General features: G+C 39.0%; 1 protein-coding gene across 1 annotated transcript in view; it reads left to right on the plus strand.

Annotated features, from left to right (window-relative positions):
- Positions 1 to 17,249: 17,249 nt before the first annotated feature.
- Positions 17,250 to 26,276, plus strand: part of Slc35b4 (solute carrier family 35 (UDP-xylose/UDP-N-acetylglucosamine transporter), member B4) — a 32,765-nt gene continuing 23,738 nt past the window's right edge. The window contains exons 1-3 of the mRNA XM_005377537.2: positions 17,250 to 17,759; positions 23,535 to 23,648; positions 25,723 to 25,825. Coding sequence (XP_005377594.1) covers positions 17,683 to 17,759; positions 23,535 to 23,648; positions 25,723 to 25,825 — 294 coding nt within the window. The 5' untranslated portion in view covers positions 17,250 to 17,682. The remainder of the gene's footprint in view (positions 17,760 to 23,534; positions 23,649 to 25,722; positions 25,826 to 26,276) is intronic.

A 26,276-nucleotide genomic window follows, 5' to 3' on the forward strand; every position in this document is an offset into this window, starting at 1 on the left:
TTTTTTTTATTTACTTAACAATCCTGGGCCTCAGTTTCCTCATAGGAAGATCTCATTAGGGTTTAGTCGAAAATAAGTCACACACACACACACACACACACACACACACACACACACACACGCACACATGTGAGAGGGTAGAAGCAAAGCCCCTGATATGGAACAGACATTTATAAAATGTTAATTTTTCTCTCTTGCAGGGAAAACCAATGATGGCAGCTGGCTTTAGTAGACTTCACAATCTCTCATGTTTACAAAATTTCTGTAATCTTGTCTATGTAGGGAAATCTCGGGTTTGGCAAAAAAAAAAAAAATTCAAAGAATGCAGTCAGTCTAATCCATTAGCAAGACAGCAGAGAAGTTCATAACCTAGCTTTGATCTGCAATTTGGAGGAAAAAGTTTTCAAATACTTGAGGGATCATTTCTCCCCCTTGATATGATGTTGGAATTTAACTCCCATTAACCATAACAGGCATAATGAGTCGGCAGCCAGGGAAAACATACCCTCTAGTGCTTAATGAACACAAAATAAAACATTTCCTTTTATCTTCAACAGCTACTAGAGTAATTTGAATAATGATATTCATATTCATGATGCATAAGACCCTTCCACAGCTCAGCATTGTCACTGAGTCTCCTATGGAATGCCAATAAGTACGAGGGAATCTTTTTAATGATGTTGAGGTATGCAAGATGCTACTGCAGAAGGAACATGGAACCCCAGGTCAATGAGGCACATATAAGATAAAGGACATTTCACGGTAGCTGCATCTCTCCCCTTGAACCAGTGAAATTGGGTGCCCCTGTAGTGATAAACTTCAAAGAGAGCACAAATTTCCTTAAACAGAGCAGAGAGCCTACCAAATCTGATTGGACGGCAGAGTCCCCACTCACTGGGGGTAGGTTGGGAGGCTTCAGGCTATACTCTTGTCCCAAAATAAACATGAGAAGATGTCAACAATGGAGCCCTCTTTCCCATTGTATCTATGAGTTATTTGAGGCAAAAGACTATAGCTTATGAAACTTTCCTTTTCTACCTCTTAGCAGAGGGTTTGCTGCATGGATGAAAAACAGTTGTGAAGCATTTGTTCACCTGGGCTAGGATCTGGGTGAAGTCTTTTCTATCAGTCATTTCCATTCACAAGTCTGGAAGGGAGGGAAGGAGGGAGGTGGTGGTATTATTATTCTCCTTTTATAGGTTAAGAATCTGAGTTGGTTTAGAGAATTTTAAAACCTTGCCTGAGTTCTCCCTGTAAATGTCAGAGCTAAGACTTGAACCCATGTCTGTCTGGTGCAACAGCCTATAATCTTATGCTCAATAAAATGTTTATACAACAGCACTAGCATGAAGATGGGGTCCTCATGGGCAGTGTGATATTTATACACATCTGTGGGAACAGAAAGAAATACAGCTAAAAAATAAATCTAGAGGAAGTATGCATGGTTTCACTATAGGAGCTGGCAATCTGTTTCTGACAATAGTAAATTTTTTTTTTTTTTACAAATACTCAATTCTGGGGCTGGGGGTTTAGCTCAGCGGCAAAAGCGCCTGCCTGGCAAGCGCAAGGTCGTGAGTTCGGTTCCCGGTACCGGAGGAAAACCAAAAAAAAAAACAAAAAAACAAATACTCAATTCTGTTGCTATAGTGCAAAATCCACCCATAGACAATATGTATATAAATGGATATGGCTGAAGTACAATTAAACCTTATTTACAAAACCAGGCAGTGACAGGATGTTCCTACCCCTTCCTTCATAATTTTCCAGCCCCTGCTCTACAGTGTCTTGCTCACAAAAATCAATAACTACATTAGGTTGGAGAATAGGTAGATTCCCAAAGAATGCAGTGCAGAATATGACCCCATGTGAATCACGATCTGAGAAGGAAACAGATGACAACCTCAAAAAGTTACTGAAAGAGAATTTTATAGAGGGACTTTCTCTAAAGTTGTATACAGAATTAAGAGAACCAAAAGGGAGAGTGAAATATCCAGGTGCTAACAAAACTAGGGAGCAGAGAGGAGCCCTCAGTTTGGAGAAACAACAGGTAAGGCCACATTCTTGGCATGAGTTATATGGATGGAAGAGGAGCCTTGTATCGGGAATTATGGCTGGAGATGGAGAGAAGCTGCCATTTCCAGAATCATGGCCAATAGATCAAGAAACAACGGGAATTAAGACCCCAAGTTTTTTCTTTTTCTTCCTGCTCTCTGACCTCATGGCTGGAACTTTCTGTTTACCAAACTCAGCCAGAAGCCAGGAGCAAGAAGGCCCGGGTGATGTGGTCCATAGAGGGGGGACTGCAAGAGAGACAAGCATGGAAATGAATCTTGAGAAGGCAGAATAATCTGTGCAGTTTTCTATGACAAAATGAAGTGCTGCCATTCCACTGAGCTACTGACTAGCTTTTATGAATGAGCTAATGCTCTTCTAAATCTTTCATCATCTTTTTTGGACCAAGAAGCCAGAAGAGGGCCATTTTCTGGACCAACTAGAGCCATTCCTACAGAGGGTTTCTCATCTCAGAGAGTGGCTTTACAGTTTTTTGTCCCATTTTGCTGAAAAACACCTCGTGCACAGTTGCCCAACTGCTTCTTGTCTCATCTGTCGAATGCAACTTACAGCTATGTCAATAAATATATTCCATAATTTTGTACTGCCAAAGTATCAGAAATGTACAATTAACAATTTGAGATTAATGTACAATATAAGGACAACAGCTGGTAAAATTGTACTCAGATATACGGTTTATGCTAAGTGAGATTTTAGCTGTCTTTGCCTTTGAGGAGAAAACCAATGCTGACTCTATAGCAGCAAAGAAAGGTTAATAAAGAATGCCAAGTTTTCTATTTTTATTTTTTGCAAGTATGTTTGACAAAGAATAAATCTGTATATTTATGAAATACAATGTGATGTTTTGATCTTCGTGTACATTTTAGACTCAATCAATCTAGTTAACATGTCCATCACCTCACCAATTTCTCATTTTTCCAGGTGTTTTTTTTTTATTTGAGACAGGATCTTGCTATGTAGTGAATTTTTAAATTTATTTTATTTTAATTGTATCTATTTGTATTGTATTTATTTTATTTTTAATTGTTTCTATTAATGGAACATTGAGTGACACTTCTAGCATGTATATATTATGTAAAGATCAAATCAAGGTACAGTAATTGATACATCCATCACTTACAAAATTTTTCACATTTTTGTGACGAGAATGTAAAAATATCATCTTTTATCAATTCTGAAATGTGCATTATTAATAACTGTGGTCATCATGTAGTGCAACAGACCATTAAAACTTATTTCTCCAATCTAACTGGCATTTTGTATACTTTGATCAACATCTCTTTCTCTCCCCTCCATTCTCTGCAAAACCTACTATCTATAAAAAGTTTCTTTTTGATAAAATCTCAGACCATGTTGATGCCCTGTGGGAAACAGAGTGGATATTAATTCTGAGTTGTTTTAATTTTCCTTCATTAATGCTTCCCCTAAGAACAACAAGGGTGAATGGAGTGTTTTGCCCAAGTACCTCCCAGGTTCCCCATTCTGAGTACAGAGTCTACAGAAAGGGCTCAGGGACTGTCCAGTCATAAAATACATGATGTAACGTCCAGCAATCAGGGTAATCAAGGAAAGCAGTGCGCAAACACTGCGCTAGAATAAACAAAAACAAAACAAAAACCTGTTGGCATGTCATCAGAAACTTCGGAAAACTCTTTTCACAAAACAAACTTTCCTTCCTTAATGAAGCGAACAAGAACATATCTCTCTTGCCTCTATGTTCCTCACCCCTCATTATTGCTCACAGAGTTATTTGTTCCTTGTAAACCATCTGTTGTGGGTAGGGAAAAGTAGGGGGATCTGAAGTCCTCCAGATGAAATCTATTGGTCTGCAGATGATATCTGACTCTGGATAAGCTGCTGCTCCACGTCCTGACGCTTGTGAAGTCATGCTCTGCACGCTGGGCTATAGCTTCAAAGCTCAAGATTCAGGTTTCTTCCCTACCTGTTGGAATTTATTGAAATACAATCAGTGCAAAAATGAGAAGCTACTGCAAGAGAAACTACTTGCCACGAAAAACTCTGGACATATAGACTATAGCTCTGCAAGGGAAATAAACCCAGGCAGAATGAACTCCAGGACATGATTAATAGCAAGAAACACCATGTATGGCAAGTCAGGTTATGTGGTCCAGGCAGGCGCTGTGCCATTAAGCTAAATCCCCAGCCCAGGGTTATGTGGTCCAGATCACAGCTCAGCTACTCACTGCCCAGAAGCACGTTATTTAAGAGCTCTGAGTTTGATTTCCTTATCTAGGTCTATAAAATGAAAATAAAATAATATAGCTACCCCATAGAGCTATAACAAAGTAATATATAAGATACCATAATGTAAACCATCTAGCAAAATGCCTGGCACAGTACTGCTATTCAATACATGTCAGTTATCTTAAAGAACACTGACATGTAACAAATGAATGTGTTCACTGGACAGGTATGTATTATGTATTACTATGTGCCAGGCACCGTTGTAGGCACTGGAGAGACACACAAAGTCCCTGGCCTCCTGGAGTTTACTACTGACTGGAAGAGACAAGCAGTAAAGATAAAATATGTAAAAAGAGAAATATCCCGTTAGGCAATGACAAATTATGGAGAAGAAAGCAGGGTAAAGTCAGTTAAAATGTGTAGGGGTGCTATTTCAGATGAGGTGGTCAAGAAAGGGCTCTCTGAGAAGATAATGTGTAATCAGAGCTAAATAAAAGGAAGGAAGCCGTGGATATACCTAAAAGAAGGGTATTCCAGGCAGAGGGAACATCCAGCACAAAGTCCCTGGATCAGAGATGAGTCCAGTATGTCACAGGAACAGGAAAGTGCTCCCTGCGGCTGCAGAGCAGGCTGCACAGGGAGGAGTGGGAGACGGGCGAGAGGTACGAGGGGCCGCACCACAAGCTAGCATATTTTGAGAAATCGTGATGGCTTTGTGTAAGGTTATCTTGTCTCTCTGTTGAAGCTGAAAGTATTGTGGGTCCATGTAGTAGAGCAATTATGACTGTGATCACCAAAATCAGACAGAACTCTAACAAAGGGTTGAACACATACACTGGAGGAAAGATATCCTGTTTAATAAATTGTCCTGGGAAAACTAGCCATCCACACACACAATATTGAATCAAGACCTGTAGTTTTCACCAAACTTACATCAAAATGGATCAAAGAACTAAATGTGAAAACAGGAAATAATCTACTGGAAGATAAAATAGGTAAAACTCTCATAGGCAAGGACTTTCTGAACAGAACCCCGGTTGCACAACAAATAGTATCAAGCATTCATGAGAGGAATAATAGCAAATTAAAAAGCTTCTGCACAGCAAAAGAAACAACCAATACAGTGAAAAGGCAACCTACAGATTGGGAACATTTTTTCACCAGGTATTCTTCAGACAGAGGACTAATATCTAGAACATATGTGAACTCAAAAAAATTAGACCCCCCCCCAGTAAAAGATCCAATAAAAATGGGAAACAAAATGAATAGACATACCATAAAAGAAGTACAAATGACCAATAGGTATATGAAGAAATGCTCAGTATTGCTGACCATCAGAGAAATGAATATTAAAACAGCACTGAGATTCTACCTTACCCCAGTAAGAATGTCCATCATCAAAAAATCTAATAATAACAAATGCTGGTGAGTCTGTGAGAAAAAAGAAAGTCTTTTACATTGTTAGTGGGAATAAAAACTAGTTTCACCACTATGGAAATCCATATGGAGATTCCTCAAAAAATTAAAACTAGAAATTCCACTGGACTCAGCTATTCCCCTTCTAGATATCTTCCCAAAAGATTTAATGACATCATATACATATATACCCATGTTTATAGCAACACAGTTCATAATAGCTAAATCTTGGAAGCAGCCTATATGTCCATCAACAGATAAATGGATAAAGAAAACGTGGTATGTACACACAATGGAGTACTACTCTGCCACAAAGGAAGGTAAACTTGAGTCATTCGTAGAAAAATGGATGAGATATTCAGACCATGATGTTAAGTGAAGCAAATCAGACACACAAGCTTAAATATCATACGGTATTCTCTTATTCTCTTATATTAAAAACCCAAAATATAAATAAAAAGGAAAGTAAAAGGTAGATAACACGAAGTAGGGAGGTAGATTTTTTCATATAGGAAGAGGAATAAGAAATGGAGAGAGGAGGAGGTGTGGGAGGGAAAGGGAATCTTTAAAAACTAATATGTGTTATGCACATGTACCAACTCCAACTCCCCACAAGGAGTGTAAACATTGTATACTGCAAACATGTACTAATAAAAAAATAAAATCAGACAAATCTGGGGTGTTAGCTGAGTTCACAACTGATATTATTTTGAAAAGCCTCTGAATCTCTCTGAGTCTCGATTTTTTCCTCTGTAAAAGGGATATAATAATACTGCGTACCTCACTGGATTTTTATAAAGATAACTGACACAAATTAAATAAAATTGAATAAAATGTCTGGAATTCCTTAAGTGTCCTATACATTCTCTATTATTGTTAAAGATAACAGTAACATATTAACATGCTCTGGGCTTTTCTTTTGCCATAACTACTTTCCTCATTGCCGGGACAAAATACCCAATACACACAAGTTGCAGAAGAAAATGTTTACTTTGGCTCACAGTCTGTAGAGGTTTCATTCCATAGTCAGCTGACTCCAATGCAGGGTAGCACAGCAGAGGAGCGTTGCAGAGAAGAAACAGGTCATGACACGGTGGAAGGAAGCAGACAGGCATCAAGGGAGGAGAGAGAGAGAGACAACCTCCCAGGCCACATTCCCAGTGACCCACTTCTCCCAATGAGGCTTCACCTCCCAACACTACATTTAGCTATGAACTCATCCTCTGCTGAGTATCACACCCCAGAATCTAATCACCTCCTGAAGTCCCACCTATGAGCACATGACACTTTTAGGGAACATCTAGATATAAACCATAACATCTATCAATAAATATACATTACTTGGGAGGCTGAGGCAGGAGGATCATTGTGAGTTCAAGACCAGCCTGGGCTACAAAGTGAGCTCAAGTCCGGCCTGAACTGCATCGCGAGACCCTGCCTCAAAAAGACAAAAAAAAAAAATCAATAAATATACATTAAGTCCTTACCATATGCAAGCGTTGTCACCTGCAATCACATATGTAATCCCAACCCTGTAATCCCATTGTGACCTGTAATGCCTCAGCATTGTGTTGGCTATAAAGTAGATTCTTAAGGAATTTGTGCAGACTTCAACAGCAGTCATTTTTTAACCTAATGATCAGCTGATTGACAACTCAATTCAGGACACAAGAGCTAGGAGGGAAACACAATATGTCTTTCAATTCCCAAGCTACCTGTCAGAAAGATTACACACGAAATCTATAAACTTGAAATATGGGAAAGCCTTCTTTCCTTACTCATTTTAAACCCAATCTTACACGCTTAGTCGGGTTTCTCAGGCTGCAAAGGGCTAGAAGGGCCAACGATCACCAAACATAGAAACAGCAAAAGTGTAGGTAAAGACAAAAAATAAAAGCTGCAAACGCAGAAAGGAGAATTCAGTTAAGGTGTATAGGGATCTATTCATTCAGTCCTTTATATGTTTAGGCAGCCATTCACTTACCCAGCATATATTTATGGGTGATAGTTGCAAAATAGCCACTACTGTCAGGAACTGGAGATACAAAACTGACAAAACCATCATCCTTGCCTTCAAGGAGTTCAGGACGTGGTGGTGGAGAGAGGAAAGGAAAAGACTTTGGACACATTAAGTGATAGGCCAGGGGTGAGCACCAGACACTAGAGGGCACCAGAGGAGCACCGATCAGCCTACACTCATCAGAAAAGCTTCCTGAAGGGATGGGGGCCGTTTAGCATCAGAGCACTTGAACTAGGTTTAGATGGCTTGGTAAGAATCAGCACACTAATAATAGATGCTCAAAATCACCATGTTGAGTACAAGAGATAAGGATAGCCAACGGACAGTGTATTATATCTCATAAAGGATTACATGAAAATCTCCATGCAACATTATTTCAGTATAAGAAATTTCAGTTCTAAAATGGATTCATTATCTGGAAATTTTTGCTCCATTGAAGCTAGTTATTTCCTAATGATGTTGGTTCTGTGAGGAATTACTGTTAGGTTGTAGTTTTCAGAAAATACATGAGGCATATAACATGTTATATTTTATATTGAGCATAAGAATTAAACAAAGTACATGCTCAGATCATTATGTTTTTAAGTATCTAGTTGTAGGGACAAGGTTCAAAAAAACTATCATTAGTAATGGGAGTTATTGGAAAGCTAGTGCTATTAATGCTAGTTTTGAATATGAAACAAAAATCTGTTAACTTGACTAAGTTTCATGGCTAGTTGGCTGCCTATTTAGTTTACTCAAAACAATGCCAGTGATATTTGCTGCAGTGCTGCTTGTTAGAGAACAAGATTGGAAATAAGTTCAACACCCAACAATAGGGGACCAGTTAAATAGAAGATGCCACATCCATAAATGGATGTAGTCATTATATCAATATAGGGCTACTATGGAAGATTTCCTAAGATATGTCACAGAAAATAGTGTCTGGGTGAAAAAAAAAGATTAATGGAAGAATGCACAAAACACTATCAACACTGACAGCTACAGTGTTACTAGGGTACTTGGTTACTAGGGTCCAGGAAAGGGAAGGAAAATTATTTTATCATGCTATCCTTTGTGCCCTTTGAATTTTATCTACCATTGGTATGTGTTACAAATTTAAAACCAATCCAGGATAAAGCATTAAAATGAGAAAAAAATAAAAGTTGTCATCAATCTCAAAGGGAAAATTAGGAGGTATGACAGACATTGTGCAACAAAAGGAAACTGCTCAAAAGTAAAGAGGAACTGGGGTAAGGGAACAGAGAAAAGAAAGAAGGGGAAATTATGTATGTATGTATATACAGGATAGCTAACATAGTTGTACTACTGACTTCTATGGCTTTACTGAAAGGAACAGTTAGTGATTACTTATTTGATCAATCTTGCATGTCTCTACTTGTTTGCCTGAGAAACCACTTTGAAGATATCAATATGTAATACAACAACCATTGCTAATTTCCTACCACTTTGTCTGCAACATTGAATTGCTTGTTTGTTCTTGTGCTATTTTGTAAATGGATGTCTGTTTGTTAATATGTTTTCCTTCTTTTATTTAAAAAAAAAAATTTAAAAAAAAGTCTCAAAGGGAACATAACAGGAGTAAGACAGCAAAGCAAACTGACCAGGTATCAAGTGAAGGGTATTCAAAGGCTACTTCCTCTTTCATCTGACTTTATTGTTTAGCACATGTCTGGGGGTCAGAAAGCAGCCAACTATAGAAAGAATCTGATTCAAAGATCATACACAACATGATTTTAAAATGTGAATTTGAAGAATGTGAATAGATATTTCCTTAAAGAAGATCTATGCATGACTAAAAAATTCATGAAAAGATGCTTAATATCACTAATCATTGGGAAAATTCAAATCAAAACCAAAACAAGATACCACTTCACGCTCATTAAGATGACTACTAAAAAATAAACAACCCCCCCACCTGAAAATAGCAAGTATCGACAAAGGTCAAGCAATGGCACAAATGTAGAGAAACTGGAACCCTTGTGTAAGTGAAAACATAAAATGGTACAGCTGCTGTTGAAATCAGTATGTAATTTTCTTTAAAAATGAAACAAAAAATTACCATATAATACAGAAATTCTATGTTAGTATATACTCCAAATAACTGAAAGCAGAATCTTGAAGTGGTATTTGTATACCCGTGTGGTTTTTGTTTGTTTGTCTATTTTTAAAGAAAAAAAGAATAACAAAATAACAACAATGAAGACAAAAACAAAACAACAAGAACAATAAATACAATACAAGATTTCAAAACAAGATGATAGGAATTAACAGTGGTTGCTATATTACATATTATCTTCAATGAAGTTGCTCAGATTACCAGATGTAAGAAGGCAAGATGTATCAAACAATCAAAGACAATAACAAGTAATAAAAAATTAGAATGATACAGAGCTTCATTAAGCAAGATCGTACGGGTTCAGCAATGATTGTTATATTGCATATTGTTGTCTTCAAATTAGTTGTTCTGATTTCCAGACATAACCATGCAAAATTGGTCAAGACAAAAAAAATTTTAAACCTAAACTGTTCCTTTCAATAAACCAATAGACATCAGCAATATACCTGTCTTAGCTGTTGCATACCCATGTTAAAGTATTTACTATAGCCAAATGGTATCAGAAGTAACTCAACTGATCATTGATGGATTATGTTAGTGCATTTTATGTTGTCAGAAGAATGAGGTGACAATGGACTCCCTCAAGAAAATCACTAATTTCTCTTAAAGATACAATCACCTCCCAGTAAACTCCACTTCTTAAAGGCTCCACCACTTGTAAACATCACCCCCTTGGGGGCTACACATGAGCATTTGGGTGACACACTAAAACTATTTTTAAATGATAGCAATAGATAAATAGGTAAGCAAAATAATGCATAAAGCGGATAAACATTTTATGCATATGCATAAAATGCAATGTTCAATCTTTAAAAGAAAGGCATTTCTGATAAACCTTAAGGAAATTACACTGGCTGAAATAACGCAGCCACAAAAGAATACTAGGTGATTGACTTGCATGTAGCACCTAGGATAAGTTAGTTGACGCAGAAAATAAAACAGGTCACCAAAGATTAATATGATAAAGTTCTTGCCCTGAGGCCCTAGCTATCTAGTTAAAAAGGTTTCCTTCATAGCCAAAACTTTACGCTTCTTAAATACAGTAATGTGAAAAAAAATTGTCTTTGAATAATGCCCTTGAAGAAGTTAAAGTACATAAATCTACCAATAGGCTGTGGCATTGCTTGAATATGACGTATGAAACAAGCAACAAGATTATTTTGACTTTATAAATAATACCTTAAGTTTATTTATAGTATGCCTCTCTGGTACACACTCCAAGACCTCAAGATTTATGTGACGTAGAGATGAGAAAATCATCTTCGTGTGATAGATATGGAAAATAGGTCTTTAAAACCCCAAATGACAGATCCCTGTAGGACTGTCAACTCGAGTTATCCAGCAGCATTCCACAGGAGTCATCTTACTTAATTTTTTGTCAACAACGTGGTAAATAGATTGTATAAATGCTTCAAAATATATCTGAGTGGCCAGAACTTGAAATAAAACCGGATTTTAAAGTAACTTAGACAGGTTTTCCTGTTGACAACTCTAGGCAAAGATGATGAACATTCCCAAATCCACAGGGTCTTCCTTGTAAAATAAGAGCACTATAAGGTAGTGCTCTTATTTTGTGTACGTGTATGTGTGTGTACGTGTATGTGTGTACGTGCATGTGTGTGTGTGTTAAACACATTGAGCCTTGCTGATGTCTGAGAAGTCAGTACTCATTCAAAGATATTTAAATTTTAAACTCAGGTTTAAAAGAAGAAAAAAAAGCCGGGTGTGGTGTGTGTGCCTGTAATTCCAGCACTTGGGAGGCTGAGGCAGGAGGATCGCTGCAAGTTCAAGAGCAGCCTGGGCTATATAGTAAGTTCAAGACCTGCCTGAACTGCATAGCAAGACCCTGTCTCAAAAGATAAAAAAAAAAATTTTGAAGAACTAAAAATGAAGTCATCCTATACTTCATAACCCTCATTTTCTGAGGAAACAATTAAAATGTTGAAATTAACTTGTCTACTGGAAAAATGTTGATGTTTCAATTGTTGATTTACAGCAACCAGCCCAAGCTACTCTTCATGGCCTTGCTTGGGCTGCTGGAGCTGGACCCTGTGGCCGTTTCTCCTCTGCCAGGCAGTACAGTGTAGGGTTCTTTAGTGAAATGGGCTGCAGGGGCCCGCAGGAGGATGGGGTTTCTCTTCTTGTGTTTGCTGTGCTCTCTGTTCTTGTTTCTGAAGTATGCATTCAGCACATAAGACACCCTTAGGCACTCACCTTAGTGAGCTCAGTAGTGCTCTTGTAGACAGACTCCAGAAAGTTCTGCCAGGGTCCCAGCCAGCGTCCTAGCAAGTACATCACTCTCACCAGCAGCTTCCTAATGAGCTGATGCATGCCCCACCTGGAGCCCAGACATGGCTCCTAGCTAGTCTCACCAGCACTTTGTTGAACTTCTCTGCTAGCCAAAGGGCTGCAGCCACAACTTCTTTAATAAGGTTTGATTCTCATTTCGAGGAAGATGGGGAAAAGGCCCACTTTCAAATTGTTCCTTCCTTGGGTAGTCTGCCTTAGTCTTTGGTAGTAGCTGTTCTTTTTATTTCTATAAATTTGGTGGTTCTCTTAATACTCTTGCCAGCTGTGGTAGCTCATGCCTGCAATCCTAGCACTTCAGGAAGGCTGAGGCAGCAGGATCACAGGTTTGAATCCAGCTGGGGTAACAACAGCTTAGTGAGACCATGTATCAAAATAAAAAATTTAAAAAGGGCTGGATATGTAACTCAGTGAGAAGGCCTAGGTACTGCAAAGAAACAACAACACAACCAACCTCTCTCTCTCCTTCTCTGTCTTTCTCTCTCTCTCTCTGTGTTCTCTATCTGTATTTCCCTGCTGTCATTAGTCTCCTCTCCTTCCTGCTCCCACTGCCAACATATTCTGCCTCTTCTCAGGGCCCAAAGCATGGAATCAACTGACCTTGGACTGAAACCTCTGAAACGGTGAGCCAAAATAAGCCTTTCCTCCTTAAAGCTTTTACTCTTGGGTATTTTGTCACACCATGGATATCTGATTATCCTAGAGCTGTCCCAGTCATCTCGGGCATCAACCCAGGTAAGCCTTCAATGTCTGACCACAACTGCATGAGGAACCCCAATGTAAAACACCAGCTGAGCGTTGAGTTGAGCAAAGTAAACACAGAACTATAAGACACAAAACAAATATTTTTGCTTTGAAACTGGTACATTTGAGGGTTTTTAAAAATATGTTATTGACTAAATGGAACAGACACTTTGGGATGGCAAGCAGAGTGATGTGAAGAGTTTGGGTTGTTTTAGGGAACACAGTCTGGGAGGCAGCATGGAGAATGGGTTGAAGAAAGCAGAGGCTGAAGATATGGAGACATCAGAAGGCCTTTTCGGGAGAATAAGCAGATGTCAATATGAAGGAAAAGAAGAAGCTGGATTACAGACATAGTTGTGAAGTGGAATTGGCAAGATGTAAAGAGTAAATGTGTCGTGGGAAGACAGAAAGACTGAAAATCTTTGAGGTTTTTGCCGAAGAAGAAGTGGTAGATGACATTCTTAATAGAGAGAAAAGCACATAAGGAGCATAGATGATTAGATGTGTTGTACTGATGGTGAAAGTTTTCCAGGGAAATATTAGTAAAGATGCTAAGCACTTGGAAGCTTTGATTCAGGAGATGAGGGAGACTGGAACTGCGTGTGTACATGTACATACACAGGCTCACAGTCACATACGTGATGGGAGAGGTCAGGGATGAAATCTCCACTGGGAAGTGTTTGGGGCAATGAGAAGACGGTATAACTGGTAGACCTCTGAGGAAACTCAGGGATCAGAGGAACTTTCAGTTTTCACAAAGAAAACAGAAAAGAGAAGAAGAGAAACAGAAGACTCAAGTTTTAGACACAGAGGGATAAGAGGAAGATCAAGAAATATGAGGCTTTAATTGTCAGAAGCCACTGAGAGATCAAGTAAGATGGGGCTGTGGTAGAAGGCTTTGACAATTAAAAAGTCATTAGGCTCTCATGAGACTGATTTCTCATGAAAATAATCTGGCTTTGATCAGAGTAGTTTAAGAAGTTGACTGGAGGTTTAAAGGCAAACTACAAATATAGATTGTTCTTTAAAGATGTTTCAAAGAGGAAGAAAGATGTTTGTTTCTCTGAGCATGACTGCAGGCTAAGGGAAAGGAGGAGCACAAAGACAGCATGAGATTCCCTGAACCAACGAGAGTGAAAAGATGGAGAAGTTTCCAGAGAGAACTAGTTTAGAGGACTGGGTTATAGCTTTCTGTCTTTTCAAAGTGTGGTCCACAGTTTAGGAGCATAAGTATTGCTTTTTAAAAATGCAGAATGTCAGACCACACTTCAGGGCTAGTGAATCAAAATCTGCATTTTAACAAGATCCGAGGAAATTAGTATGCACATTAAATATACATGCATATACATGTACGATAGGGATAGAGCAACACAAATGTGGAAGAAGAAAGAAGGCACAGAACATATGCAGCCACTACACTACTCTGGCCATTTCCTTATTCAGTTACTTAGGCATGTTTCAGCTGATACTTAATAAAATGTTCATAACATTCATTAAGTGCTCTCAAACTCTAGGAACATATAGAAAACAGAGGTTTGTGTGATGCGAAATTATCTTTAGTGAAATTGGAGGAAAAGATGCTCTGCTCATCTTTCCTGTAGGCAGGATTGCCTATGGTGGAGGTGGGCATATTGTCATTGCTTGACTTTACTTTCAAGTATTCTGCTTTATTTAGTCTGAAGTGGATTGATACTTCTTTTTTTAAAAGAAATTGTGTTTTTAAAAGTCTCTGTGTGACGCTGTTATGCAGCAGGGATAAAACAATGGTTCTCAACATTGGTTGCACATTAGAGCAATGTGGGGAATTTGAAAAATAATTGATACCTGGGCCCCACCCTTAGTGATTTTCATTTAATCATGCTGAAGTGCACCCTTAATCATAACCTATTGACACTGTCCCCAATCACAGCCTTTTAAGATATGTCTTGCCTTTATTTCAGTGGTTTTCAACGTTAGCTGCAGAGTCAGATCATTTGGGACACTTTGAGGACTTCCAATGGTCAGGCACTTCTGTCAAAAATGACTATATCAGCAATGGGATCTTTAATGATGAAAAGGAGGCACATTTCCCTCCTTTCCAACTGAATTCCCCTAACATTAACAATCTGAGCTATTCAAAGTAACTTTTATTCACATAGCACTTACTATAGACATACAGTAGGATACACTTACTAGCCCATACTACATATGGTAGGATAGTACTACACTGCTCTTTTCAAGTATTTGTTCACTCCTTGTCCACCCTATATGACTCAGTTTTTGATGGAAGCAATATATTTACAATTCCTTCCTGTTTTCCAATACACATTGTAAATGTTGCACTATTGCTTAGCAATTTACCATATCATACATTTAAATTATAATTGAATACAATAACAAAATACATGATGGGAAGTTAAGTAGAGTTTTCAAACGCTTATTGCTTTTATTATTTTTTGTGAGAATGAACCGTTGTGTCCTCAAGATACACAACATGCCTCAAAATTGGTTTTCCCAAGTTGTGGCCTGGAGACCACATCAGGATTATCTGAGAGTTCCTGTTGTAAGTGAAGATTATTGGGTCCCACTTCAAACCTATTGAATCAGATTCCTTGCGTGTGAGATTTAGAAACTTATATTTTAACAAGCATCATAGGTAATTCTAATGGATTCTATAATTTGTACACTGTTCCCTTAAAAAGGGAGTAGGCACAAAAAATGAATAGAGTGTCTATTACCAGTTAAATTCAACGTTTAATGAGCACTCATGTGCGACACAATGTGGGAACTTGTCAGTAACGATGTAAAGAAGGTCCTAATCCTACAGCGGATAAGAGTCCATTCATGTGTTCAGCACCTTGCCAATAATTATAGTATAAAACAATACATTTGTTGTATAAGGCTTTCATAGACCATATTGTTATAGGCAGCCAAGTTATGTAGAAATATTACAGGCAGTCACACAGGGCCAGGCCCTCAAAGGAGTCAACATGAAAGACAAGATACGTATTTGCTGTGGGCCAGACCTCAAGACAAAAGACTAAACAAATGCACCCACTTACCTCCCTAGGTGTAAACATCAGGGCTTGATAATCTAAATAGGTAGCGAGCACCTTGAAGAGTCCCTGAGCCAATCCCTTACAGGAAAAGTCCCTGTTCTGTATTCATGTCTGTTTGCTACCTGACTTGCTTCCCCATTTGATCCCAATTTAATCAATTTCATCTGAACAATTCTTACTGGCTGACCACAGTTTTGTCCATTTTTCCCTTACCTTGGACCCACCTCACCTCGTGGTTTTGATACAGGAAAATAAAAACTCCCAACCTGAATGATATCTGGGATGAGTTTGTGTTCTCTAAAATCGAAGAATGAATTTCAGGAACAACGGCGGTTAAGAGAAGAATACATTTATTGAGGGAAAGAAAGCTTCTGTCCAAAAGAGGGACAGAAGGGGGACCCAAGTGGGTTGCCCAAGACTGTCTTTTCCAGGGACTTTTATAGAGCAAAATCACGAGGTGAGGCGGGTCCAAGGTAGGGGAAAATGGACAAAACTATGGTCAGCCAATAAGAATTGTTTACGTAAAATTGTTTAAATTGGGATCAAATGGAGAAGCTAGTCGAGTAGCAAACAGGCATGAATACAGAACAGGGGCTTTTCCTGTAAGGGGTTGGGTCAGGGACTCTTGAAGATGCTAGCTACCTATTTAGAATATCGATCCCTGATGTTTACACCTAGGGAGGAAAGTGGGTGCATTTGTTTAGTCTTTTGTCTTGAGGTCTGGCCCGAAGCGAGTACCACCTCTGCATTTGTAAGGTATCTTGTCTTCCATACTGGTTCCTTCGAGGGCCTGGGCCTGTTTGACTGCCTAAAATATTTCTGTCTAACTCAGCTGCCTATAACAGTTTTGCTCTGGAAAAGTCCCTAGAAAAGACAGAATCTTGGGCAACCCACTGGGGTCCCCTTCTGTTCCTCTCTTGGACAGAAGCTTTCTTTCCTCAATAAATATATTCTGCTCTTAACCTCCGTTGTTCCTAAAATTCATTCTTTAATTTTAGAGAACACGAACTCGTCCCAGATATCGTTCAGGTTGGGAGTTTTTATTTTCCTGCATCAGTATCTTTAAACTCTCATCCGCCAGGGAAGATAGGCATTACCGCGCCCATCTATACCTACGGTGAAATTGAAACTCAGTCTTTGCCCTGAGGACAGCGCTGAAAAGCAAAGGGCTTCAGTAGTCTCTGCACTTCTGGATTCACTACGCTTTCCTAGAGATAAATTTAGACGAATTACTAGGTTCACTCAGTTCAGAATAATTGTTTCAGGGACTAGAACATCTCTAACGAACCTTCACAGATCTGTAGTTCTAGTGCACCAGCCAGAAGTTTGTTAGGATAGTGATGAGTGAATCCCGGTCTCAGCTCTCGGCCGTCTCTCTAGAAACACTGACAGACTGGGAACTTCAGTTCCCAGGAGGCCGTGCGGCCATTGATCTCGCGATGTTTGCAGGACACCCATCCACTCTGTTGGAAACCCCAGAGAAGGCGGGCCACGTCTCGGCCTGACCTATGGGTGCGCGGCATGCTGGGATATGTAGTCCATCCGGGACCGGGACGCCCCCTCGTATGAATGGGGCCTCGTCTGACTGGGAACTACAGTTCTGCTGGCAGCATCCGTGGCGGCCGTAGGGGAAGGGAGAACCGCAGCAGTCCTACGGGACAGAGCGCTCCGGAACGGTGGCGATGTGCTGTGCAGGCTTCCTGGGGTAACGGTATAAGCGGGTGCTTCCCTTGCACGCTCGCTCCTCTTTTGCCCCGGCCATGCGCCCAGCCTTTGCGGTGGGCCTGGTGTTCGCAGGCTGCTGCAGTAACGTGATCTTCCTAGAGCTGCTGGCCCGGTGAGTAACGTGCTCGGGCCCCACCCTGGCTCCCGGGGCTGGTTCGAGAAATGTAGAGCGGAGGCGGACGGGCTGAGCCCTGCTCTGGACTACACAGCCCAGGACCCCCTGTGCTCCCCGACGCTGCAGCCCCGAGCCCTGCCCGCTGTCCCGCCTAACAGTTTCACAGCATCCCGGTGAGGGGAACACTCAGAGTACTGTACTGCTGTCCTCACCCCATTTCCAGACCCTGGAGAACTGAAGCCTGGAGAGTTTCTCAAGTGTATGGTCCAAGGGAGTAGTGGCAGCGCCCAAGGTTCCTCCACCAAGCCACCCTCTCCTTTCCTTCCCCTCCAACTTCTACTTTTCCTGTTCTTGGCCCTTGCCTGACGACCAAAGTTTTTTGAGTTACAAAGCAGTCCGTTTTTGTACACGCTGCAGTTTCATTTTTACTAACATCCTTGTCTGGCAAAACACTGGTTTCATTGGCCAGATACATGGTTATGAGTACTTTGCCCGGACATTCACCTCAATGAAGTAGAACAGACAAATTACTTAGGTAAAAGATTGGTCCAAGTGACCTGAGAGTTTTTCCAGTTTTAAAGTATTGCAGTCTTTAAATTGGGAAACATGCGTTTTGAGGTGTAACTATAAATTGAGAATGGCTATAATGCTTTTCTACAGAGAAACGAGCTTGACTTGGGAATAATGTTGAATGAAAATGTGCAAAGTTCCTAGGACAGAGACTGTTACCAATGAGATAAATGAAATGGAAAAGGCTTAGGACTTTAAAAACTCAAAGTTAAGAATTTCTGTCTTCTCTTGTCAACTACTGGCGGTGTGACGCTTTCAAATCACTTTGGCTCATAGGCCTTTTTGTCCCCTGCTGTTTAATAGTAGCTGTGGTGCGATCTAGCTCGCTGTTTTCAGTGTATTGTCTCCACTGGCTGTCCAAACACTCCTGTGGTCAAGAGTTATAACCTCTCTTTTGCTGCAAATGAAACAGGTTCCAAGAAATTAGGTGATCTTTCACTACTTGTAAGTGTCGCAACAACTGGGAGCCAAGGTGTCTAAAGTCCTAACTCAATATCTTTTTCCATCTCCCTGTTAATTTTGAACTTGAACAGTCTGTAGATACCTTTTCGGTGGATGGCACTCTGCAGCCATATTCACTGAATTTTTTTTAAAAAAATCGCACCTGCAGTAGTAAAGATATTCATGAAAGAGGACTTCCAGAAGTGCTTCATGAAGTGGCAATAAAGATGGGATAAGTGTGTTTGAAGCGAGGGGGAGTATTTTTAGGGGTGTTAATGGCAGTGTGTCTTTTATTGTAATATTTTTTTAAAGTCACTATATACTATTTTGATCACACCTGAGAGAAAGCCTGAAGCACAGTGGTAGTTGACTTGCCTTACTCTCTTAACAACTTTGTCTCATTACAAATATACTTTGTTTTACCAGATGTTACAGAGAAGTTGCGGACAACTATCACTTTATAAAATGTTTCAGTGCATCAGAGGAGCTACTATTTAGAATACTTAGACTAAGAACCGGGGACTTAGCTCAGTGGCACAGTGCCTGCCCAGCAAGCGTGAGGTCATGAGTTCAGTTCCCGGTATTAAAAAAAAAAAAAGAATCTAGAATACTTGGACTACACATAACTCATCACTCCCTATTTGTCTTTTTATAAATCTTCATTTTTGCAACTACATTTTCATAAAATGCTAACCAGACTGAAGAGCAGTCTTTTCCTAATTACTTAGGCAAGCCACAACTTCTCCGGTCAGAGTTCGGTAAGATAAGACCTGATTAAGCCAGCTGGTCTGCTTTGTAGATATGGTTAGAATTTGTGACTCTTATTTATGAGTATCACCATGGTAAGCTCATACATTTTTATGGAGCAGGAACTATGCTTTTAATATAGCTTTAGAACTTTTAGATACCATAAAAAGTGGCAAGTAGAACTCAAAATATAAATACTGGAGTGACCTGCAAGAAGAGAATATTTTAAACCTTTTTTTAAAAAAGTGAAAAACAAATTTAAGTGTTTCTTTCTGATTTGCATGCCTATCACTGAGGCTAATAATAAATACAAACACAATGCACTGTGCCCAGTAGATGTAGTAATAAATGAGTACCTGGTCCCCCTCCTTAAGAAGCTTACAGTCTACCTTGGAAACAGGATCCACATACATCAGCTAACTAGCTTGCCAAGGCATCGCATGTCTTACTTTGGGAAAACAGTCTGAAACATTTTTTCCCATTTAAATTTTCAATCAAAGGTAAGACAAACCACTGTTACTTCGTATCATTTTGTCTTGAAACCCTGTATCACTTTAAATGTCCTTGCTTTGGTTCATTTATGTTTGTGATGCTGGTATGCTGCTATTGTTCTTTTTTTTTTTTTTTAATTAACTACTCTCATTAAAATAAATTTTAAAAAATAAATTTTCAATCAAAGCCCTGATGTGGAAGTAAATAAGGAAGACTCCCACATCTAGAAAAAAGAAATAACAAAGGAATAAACTATCTGCCCACTTCATTCTCCCCAAAGTTGCTTTTTTAAAAATAAAAATTCTTACCAAAGATAATTGGATTCTTACCAAAGATAATTGAAAATAAGAGAAACTTAATGAATTCCTCATTCAAGAAGTTAGCCTAAATATGAGGACCAGGAGAAAGAACTTTAATCTAGATGGTTCCTAGCACACGGCTCTTCAATTCTGGCAGCTGTTCCTTGTAAACCTCCATGCTGGAAGAGGCGCACCTTCCCAGTTCTGGTTTCAATGACCTGGGGAAGGGCCATGGGGGAAGGGCCAAGAAGCTCCTTGTGATTAATGATTATAATTTTTAAGAACAAAATTCAAAAGAATAACAGGTTTAGGGAAAAATTTTGAAGTTTTTCCTCGGAAGTTTTAGAATACTCAAAATAAATCCCCTGATAGCTACATAACAATATGTATTCTCAAATGTATCTTCCCAAAACACTCTCTAAGTTGTATTAAAAAAAAACAACAACTAAATTATATGAGTACAGAGTTAACAATTACATGGAAAAAGAGACAAAAGTTAGACTTGTCAAAGGTTGGGGGGGCATGTCTCCTGATGGGAATGAGATTTCTTTTCAGGGTATCCTAAGATACCTGGTAGTGATGGTTGTGGAACTAAAAAATCATACTAAAAATCACTGAATTTTAATATTAACAATAATAAAGATATACTTACCCCAATAATAAGGGTAATAATAAGGTATCCATTTCTTTGCTCTAAGGCCCTAGGAGATGTACCCAACTCAGTGAAATAGGTATAATAATACCTATCACCATAAAATAAAAAGATATGATGTTTTTAAAAAATTATATGGAGAATACACTTGTAAAGTGAATCATTTTTTGAAATAAATTTTCTCTTTTGTACAAATACTAATATTTTAGATCACATTTGTTTAAAACAGGCATTCTCATACTCACTGATGTGCTCCAGTGAAGGCCAGACTGTGTCCCAAGACTAGGGGCACAGAGACAAGTTAAGACAAGGTCCATCCCTGCTATGGTGCTGGGTTCTTACTGATTCATACCTCATATTTGGTTCCGTCATGCCATTGTCATCTCTTGAAGACAAGGAACAGCTATCATTTGCGCTGGGAGCTCCCTCGAAAGTAGAATTTAACTAGCAAAATGGGTTCTTGATTATTATTCTTTAATTGAATTGCTCTAAGCTTTTGATAGAAAATGGAAAGAAATACAAGGAACATTTTGAGTTGTTTTGAGGGCTCAGTCATGCTTGGCTCTTTGTATTTTCTCATTGAGTTCCTACTACCACAATAGTATATCATTTGCATTTTAAAGATGTGAAAATTTGGTCACATATTTAAAAGGGCGCTGTACTTAGAATGATGCAAGATCCTACATTCAGGTCATCATTGTAGTTCTAATGCCTTTTTCACTCTGTGGCAGGCAATTACGCTTTTCAGGAACCCCCCATTTACTCTACAGTAAACCAGTGAAGTGACCACTAATATTGTTCCCATTTTAAAGATAAGAAAACTGAACTTAGATAAGTTGATTAACTTCCACCTTCACATGGTGAGTGAACAGAGGTGGATCTGGCAGTGCTGTGGAGCACAGGAGTTCTGTGTCTGCGCATGAGAATAACCTGTCCATCTTACACATATGTTCATTCATCTGCACATACATGCATGCTCAGCCCTTTCTCACTACCTGGATGAATCCTTCCCAACCCTAGCTGCACCTTAGGATCAAGTGGGAAGCTTTTGAAAGTACTGAACCCTGTGGCCCTTCCCCAGGCCAATGAAACCAGAGCTGGGAGGGTGCGCCTTTTCCAGCCGATAGGTTTACAAGGAACAGCTGCCAGAGTTGAAAAGCAGTGTGCTGGGGACCATCTAGATTTAAAGCTCTTTCTCCGTATATTTAGGCTAACTCCTTGAATGAGATAAATGGCTTACATGATTATTTATGGATTTATCTAACATTTCGCCTTGTCCCTTTGAAAACAAAACATGTTCAAAGAAAAATGGTTACATTGCATCTATAACAGTCCATTGCAAGGAAACCTTGACAGGCAGTCGCACTCCAAGGGTAGTGAAAGATCTGCTTCAGATGGTCAGCCTGGCTTGATACAAGAATGGCTCTTGCCTGGGTTTGTCTAATGGCTGATGAATATATCTAGGAATGCATATATTTTGGCATTGCTACTTAATATTATACCATCAATAGGAAATGGAGTTCTTTTTGGTAAGTAACGTTGTATTAATATGTAATAGTGCAGCTAAATCCCTCTATCCTCTGACTTTGGTCAATGTCTTTGGTCAAGACGTAAAGACAGACTGTGCATATTGGTGTTAAGGGAAAGCTGGGTGCTGCTCACTTGGTCTTTCCTCCAGTGACTGAGCAGAGCTGAAGGGAGGACAAGCTCAAGAAAACCATCAACATTTCCCATGATTAATTTTATAGTGCCTCCAGAGGCACATCAGAAGGAATTTTTCTCCTTTGTAAATATGTTCCTAATAGTCACTGCGAAGGATTTCCCAGCTGCTACATAGATCACTGAAGAGGATCAGTCGAACTCCACAAACAGTTCTTGAATGCCTGATAGATTTATACATGGTTAAGGGTCATAGAAAACAGTAGACTAGAGCAATGTTTCTCAATTCTTTTTAAATGTATTTGCTTCAATCCCAGAATCCTTTTCAGATAGTTTCCTTAATCATTCTTCCGGTAGATATACTGGAGGTTTGCCGGTTTGTATACAGATATGCATGTCTGTGCATAATACTTGCAAAAAAAATGAGGTCCTCCCCCATCCAGAGAACCAGTCTTTCTGCCACTGGGGCCACTATGTTAAGGAATATTCCTGTTGTCTCCTGGTCAGGAGAGATAATTCAAGGATAATTTCTACTATATCTGTCTTTGGGATTTGCTACCTAAGCTGAGCAGGCTTCTAACTAAAGGCTTTTTGATTAAGTGAGGATCTCAGTAGGAACATATGACCAGTTTCCTATAGTTTACTAGGAAAGCTGTGTTCTAGCAATGAGTATAGCGAGTAATTCTCACATGTGGCCTGCTATACCTAGAGAATGAACAAGAAAGTCGTGGCATTCTCTGGAGGTATAATACAAATGTGTGTGATCCATGGGATGTGAAAAGCAAGATACAGGAAGGCAGTGGGTGATAGAAATCTGCCCTTCTTGTTATTTTGGAACTATAAATGTCACACACTTTAGTGCCCTTTATCTCAGTTTCTGTGCCTTATTTTGTCTTGTTATTCTGTATATAGGAAGCATCCAGGATGTGGGAATATCGTGACATTTGCACAATTTTTATTTATTGCTGTGGAAGGCTTTCTTTTTGAAGCTGATTTGGGAAGGAAGCCGCCAGCTATCCCAATAAGGTATGGCACATTGAAGTCTCTTCTAGCTTTTGGTCCTTTTCAAAAGTCTAGAGGGGGCGGGGAATATAGCTCAGCGGCATAAGCGCCTGCCTGGCAAGTGCAAGGTCCTGAGTTCGATTCCCGGTACCAAAAAAAAAAGTCTAGAGGTGGTACCTTTATAAGAGGAATTGACACACCCTTTTCTAAAATTTCTTAATGTAGTGTGAAGTATTTTGAATACATTTTTGGTTTTCATTGGCTTTACTATCTCCATAAAGTTTTCTATTTCTGCTGAGCACCATTTTCATCTCAGTAGGAGGTCCAGCAGTTCTAACTCTATTGACCTTCTCCTGCCTCCGGCCACCATCTCACCCAATCCCCTCATCCACTGGCATGGATCAGGAACATATTCGGTATCACCATAACTTTTACAGTTTTGTCCTAGCTGACTGTCTCCTAGCTCTTCATCCTTTCAACTTCTACTGTTTAACATGCTCTACTCCCCTGATGTTCAGAATGAAATCCAGATCTCCCAACCTGCTCTTACAGCTCTTCATGATCTTGCCCTCAAAACCTTACTCCTGTGTGTGTGTCCCATTTATGGTGGCTCTAATTTTTCTGTATCTGAAGCCATAATTAAAATTTGTTCATGTCATTCATCCTCATAACTGCTTTCTAGGCGTGTTTTGTAGCCAGCCATGTGGAATAGTTGAATTAATTATCCTGAAAGACCTTGATGAACTCTTTTTTTTTTTTTTTTTTTTTTTATCTCCCAGTGGTATCTCTTCAAGACATGACCAAACATTTCGCTAGATGTCACCTTGTAAAGTCACTATAGATACTACTTAGAAGTTGTAAAGACACAGTTGCTAGTGATTTTGCATGTATGGGATAGTATGCTGTGGTTATTGTCAAGCTCCTCAAACTTTCTAGACTTTTAACATAGTCTTATCTGTGTGGACTTTTGTGGTACGTAGCTCACATCTAAACCACAGCAGGGAATAGGTTCTTGTCAGAGAAGGTAACTTAGGATTCAGTCTTGTCATATTCTTCAAATGTGTAGAAGTGGAAAATGGATAGTAATCTGTGTTCAGAGACCAACATTGCATGGAGAATATGGAACCATTTGTTTACCTTTGCCCTGCATTCTTTAGCCATTTATTTTGAATATTTTTCTCCTGTTGGATATAGTAGATTGAACCATAAAGTTGCTGACATTCCATCACAGCAAAATAATAATAATATGTAGGAAAAACATCTTCAGTGTTTCGTAGACAAATTCATTTATTTGTTCAGAATTTATGTTTGTTTGTATATATCCCTTTATGTTCAAAGTCATTATGTTTACTGGAATTTCTTTTAGTTTTTGTTTTATTATAATTGTAGCATCAATAAAACCTCAAATAACATGGACCCTGTTTTTAAATACAGCTCTATACAAGTCAAATGACATCCTCATTAGCTTGGAGGCCCCTGTTCAGAATGTGGGATAATTTTAACAGTTGTGGGCTGAAAGTAAGCCTTGCCTTAGCAAATCCTTACTTTAGAAATAGTGAAAAATAAAGGTATAAATAAGTGTATAGAGGAGAGACTTAGGAGACTTGACCATTTTCTTCAGAGGTCTATGAAAATTATATACAAAGAACTACTATAACAAGACTTATCCATTCACTTTAAAAATATTTTATGGTTATCTAGGAGTATCTATGGTTATTTATTTATTTATTTATTTGTTTATTTATTTTTGGTAGCAGGAATCAAACTCAGGACCTCCTGCTTGCCAGGCAGGTGCTGCGCCACTAAGCTATACCGCAGCCCTCTATGGCTATTTTTAAAGCATAGTTTTAAGTTGCTGTGTATATTGAAAAAACATTAAAATAGTGTTTCTTTAAAAAGATTCTGTAATTCTAATTTTTCCCATGTTTGGCTTTATGGAGTACTATTATATGTACATGGTATTCATGTGATAATAGTGATATATTTTATTGTAGAAGAAATGAGCAATTTTTTAAACCAAAAATATATTTACCTTTCTATGCTTTTTTTCTCTGGACTATGAGATTCTGTGTGATTTCCTGTTCTCTCTGCATTTCAGGTACTATGCTATAATGGTAACCATGTTCTTTACTGTCAGCGTGGTGAACAACTATGCCCTGAATCTTAACATTGCCATGCCCCTGCATATGATATTTAGATCTGTAAGTGCTGTTGGCCCACCTGTGCATGCTCCTCTGAAAAGTGGAATTAAGTAGGTAGATTGAACAGATGAAAAAAGTAGAAAGGCCTTATAATAATTGAAGTCTGGGGGATAACAGTGGGTTTGCAAAAGCCAGGGATGGTGGTGCATACCTCTAATCCCAGCATGTAAGAAACTGAGGCAAGAGAATCACAAGTTTGAGGCAAGACTGAACTGCAAAGCAAGTTCAAGACCAGCCTGGACTTTTATTTACCTAAAATCTAATGGGTGATTAATAAAAGAAAAGTTTCCTGGGAAACAAATTTTACCTTCATTTTCAGTTGTCTTATTGATTTTATAGTTAAATTTGCTATTCATGTTATTTACCTTATTTCTTGCCACCCACTTCTTGTTTCTTACTCCAAAAATTACATTTACTTTTGGGACACGAACTGAATACAGGGTAGATATCC

This window comes from Chinchilla lanigera, unplaced genomic scaffold (genome assembly GCF_000276665.1).
Source record: "Chinchilla lanigera isolate Chin_1 unplaced genomic scaffold, ChiLan1.0 scaffold00009, whole genome shotgun sequence".
NCBI lineage: Eukaryota > Metazoa > Chordata > Mammalia > Rodentia > Chinchillidae > Chinchilla > Chinchilla lanigera.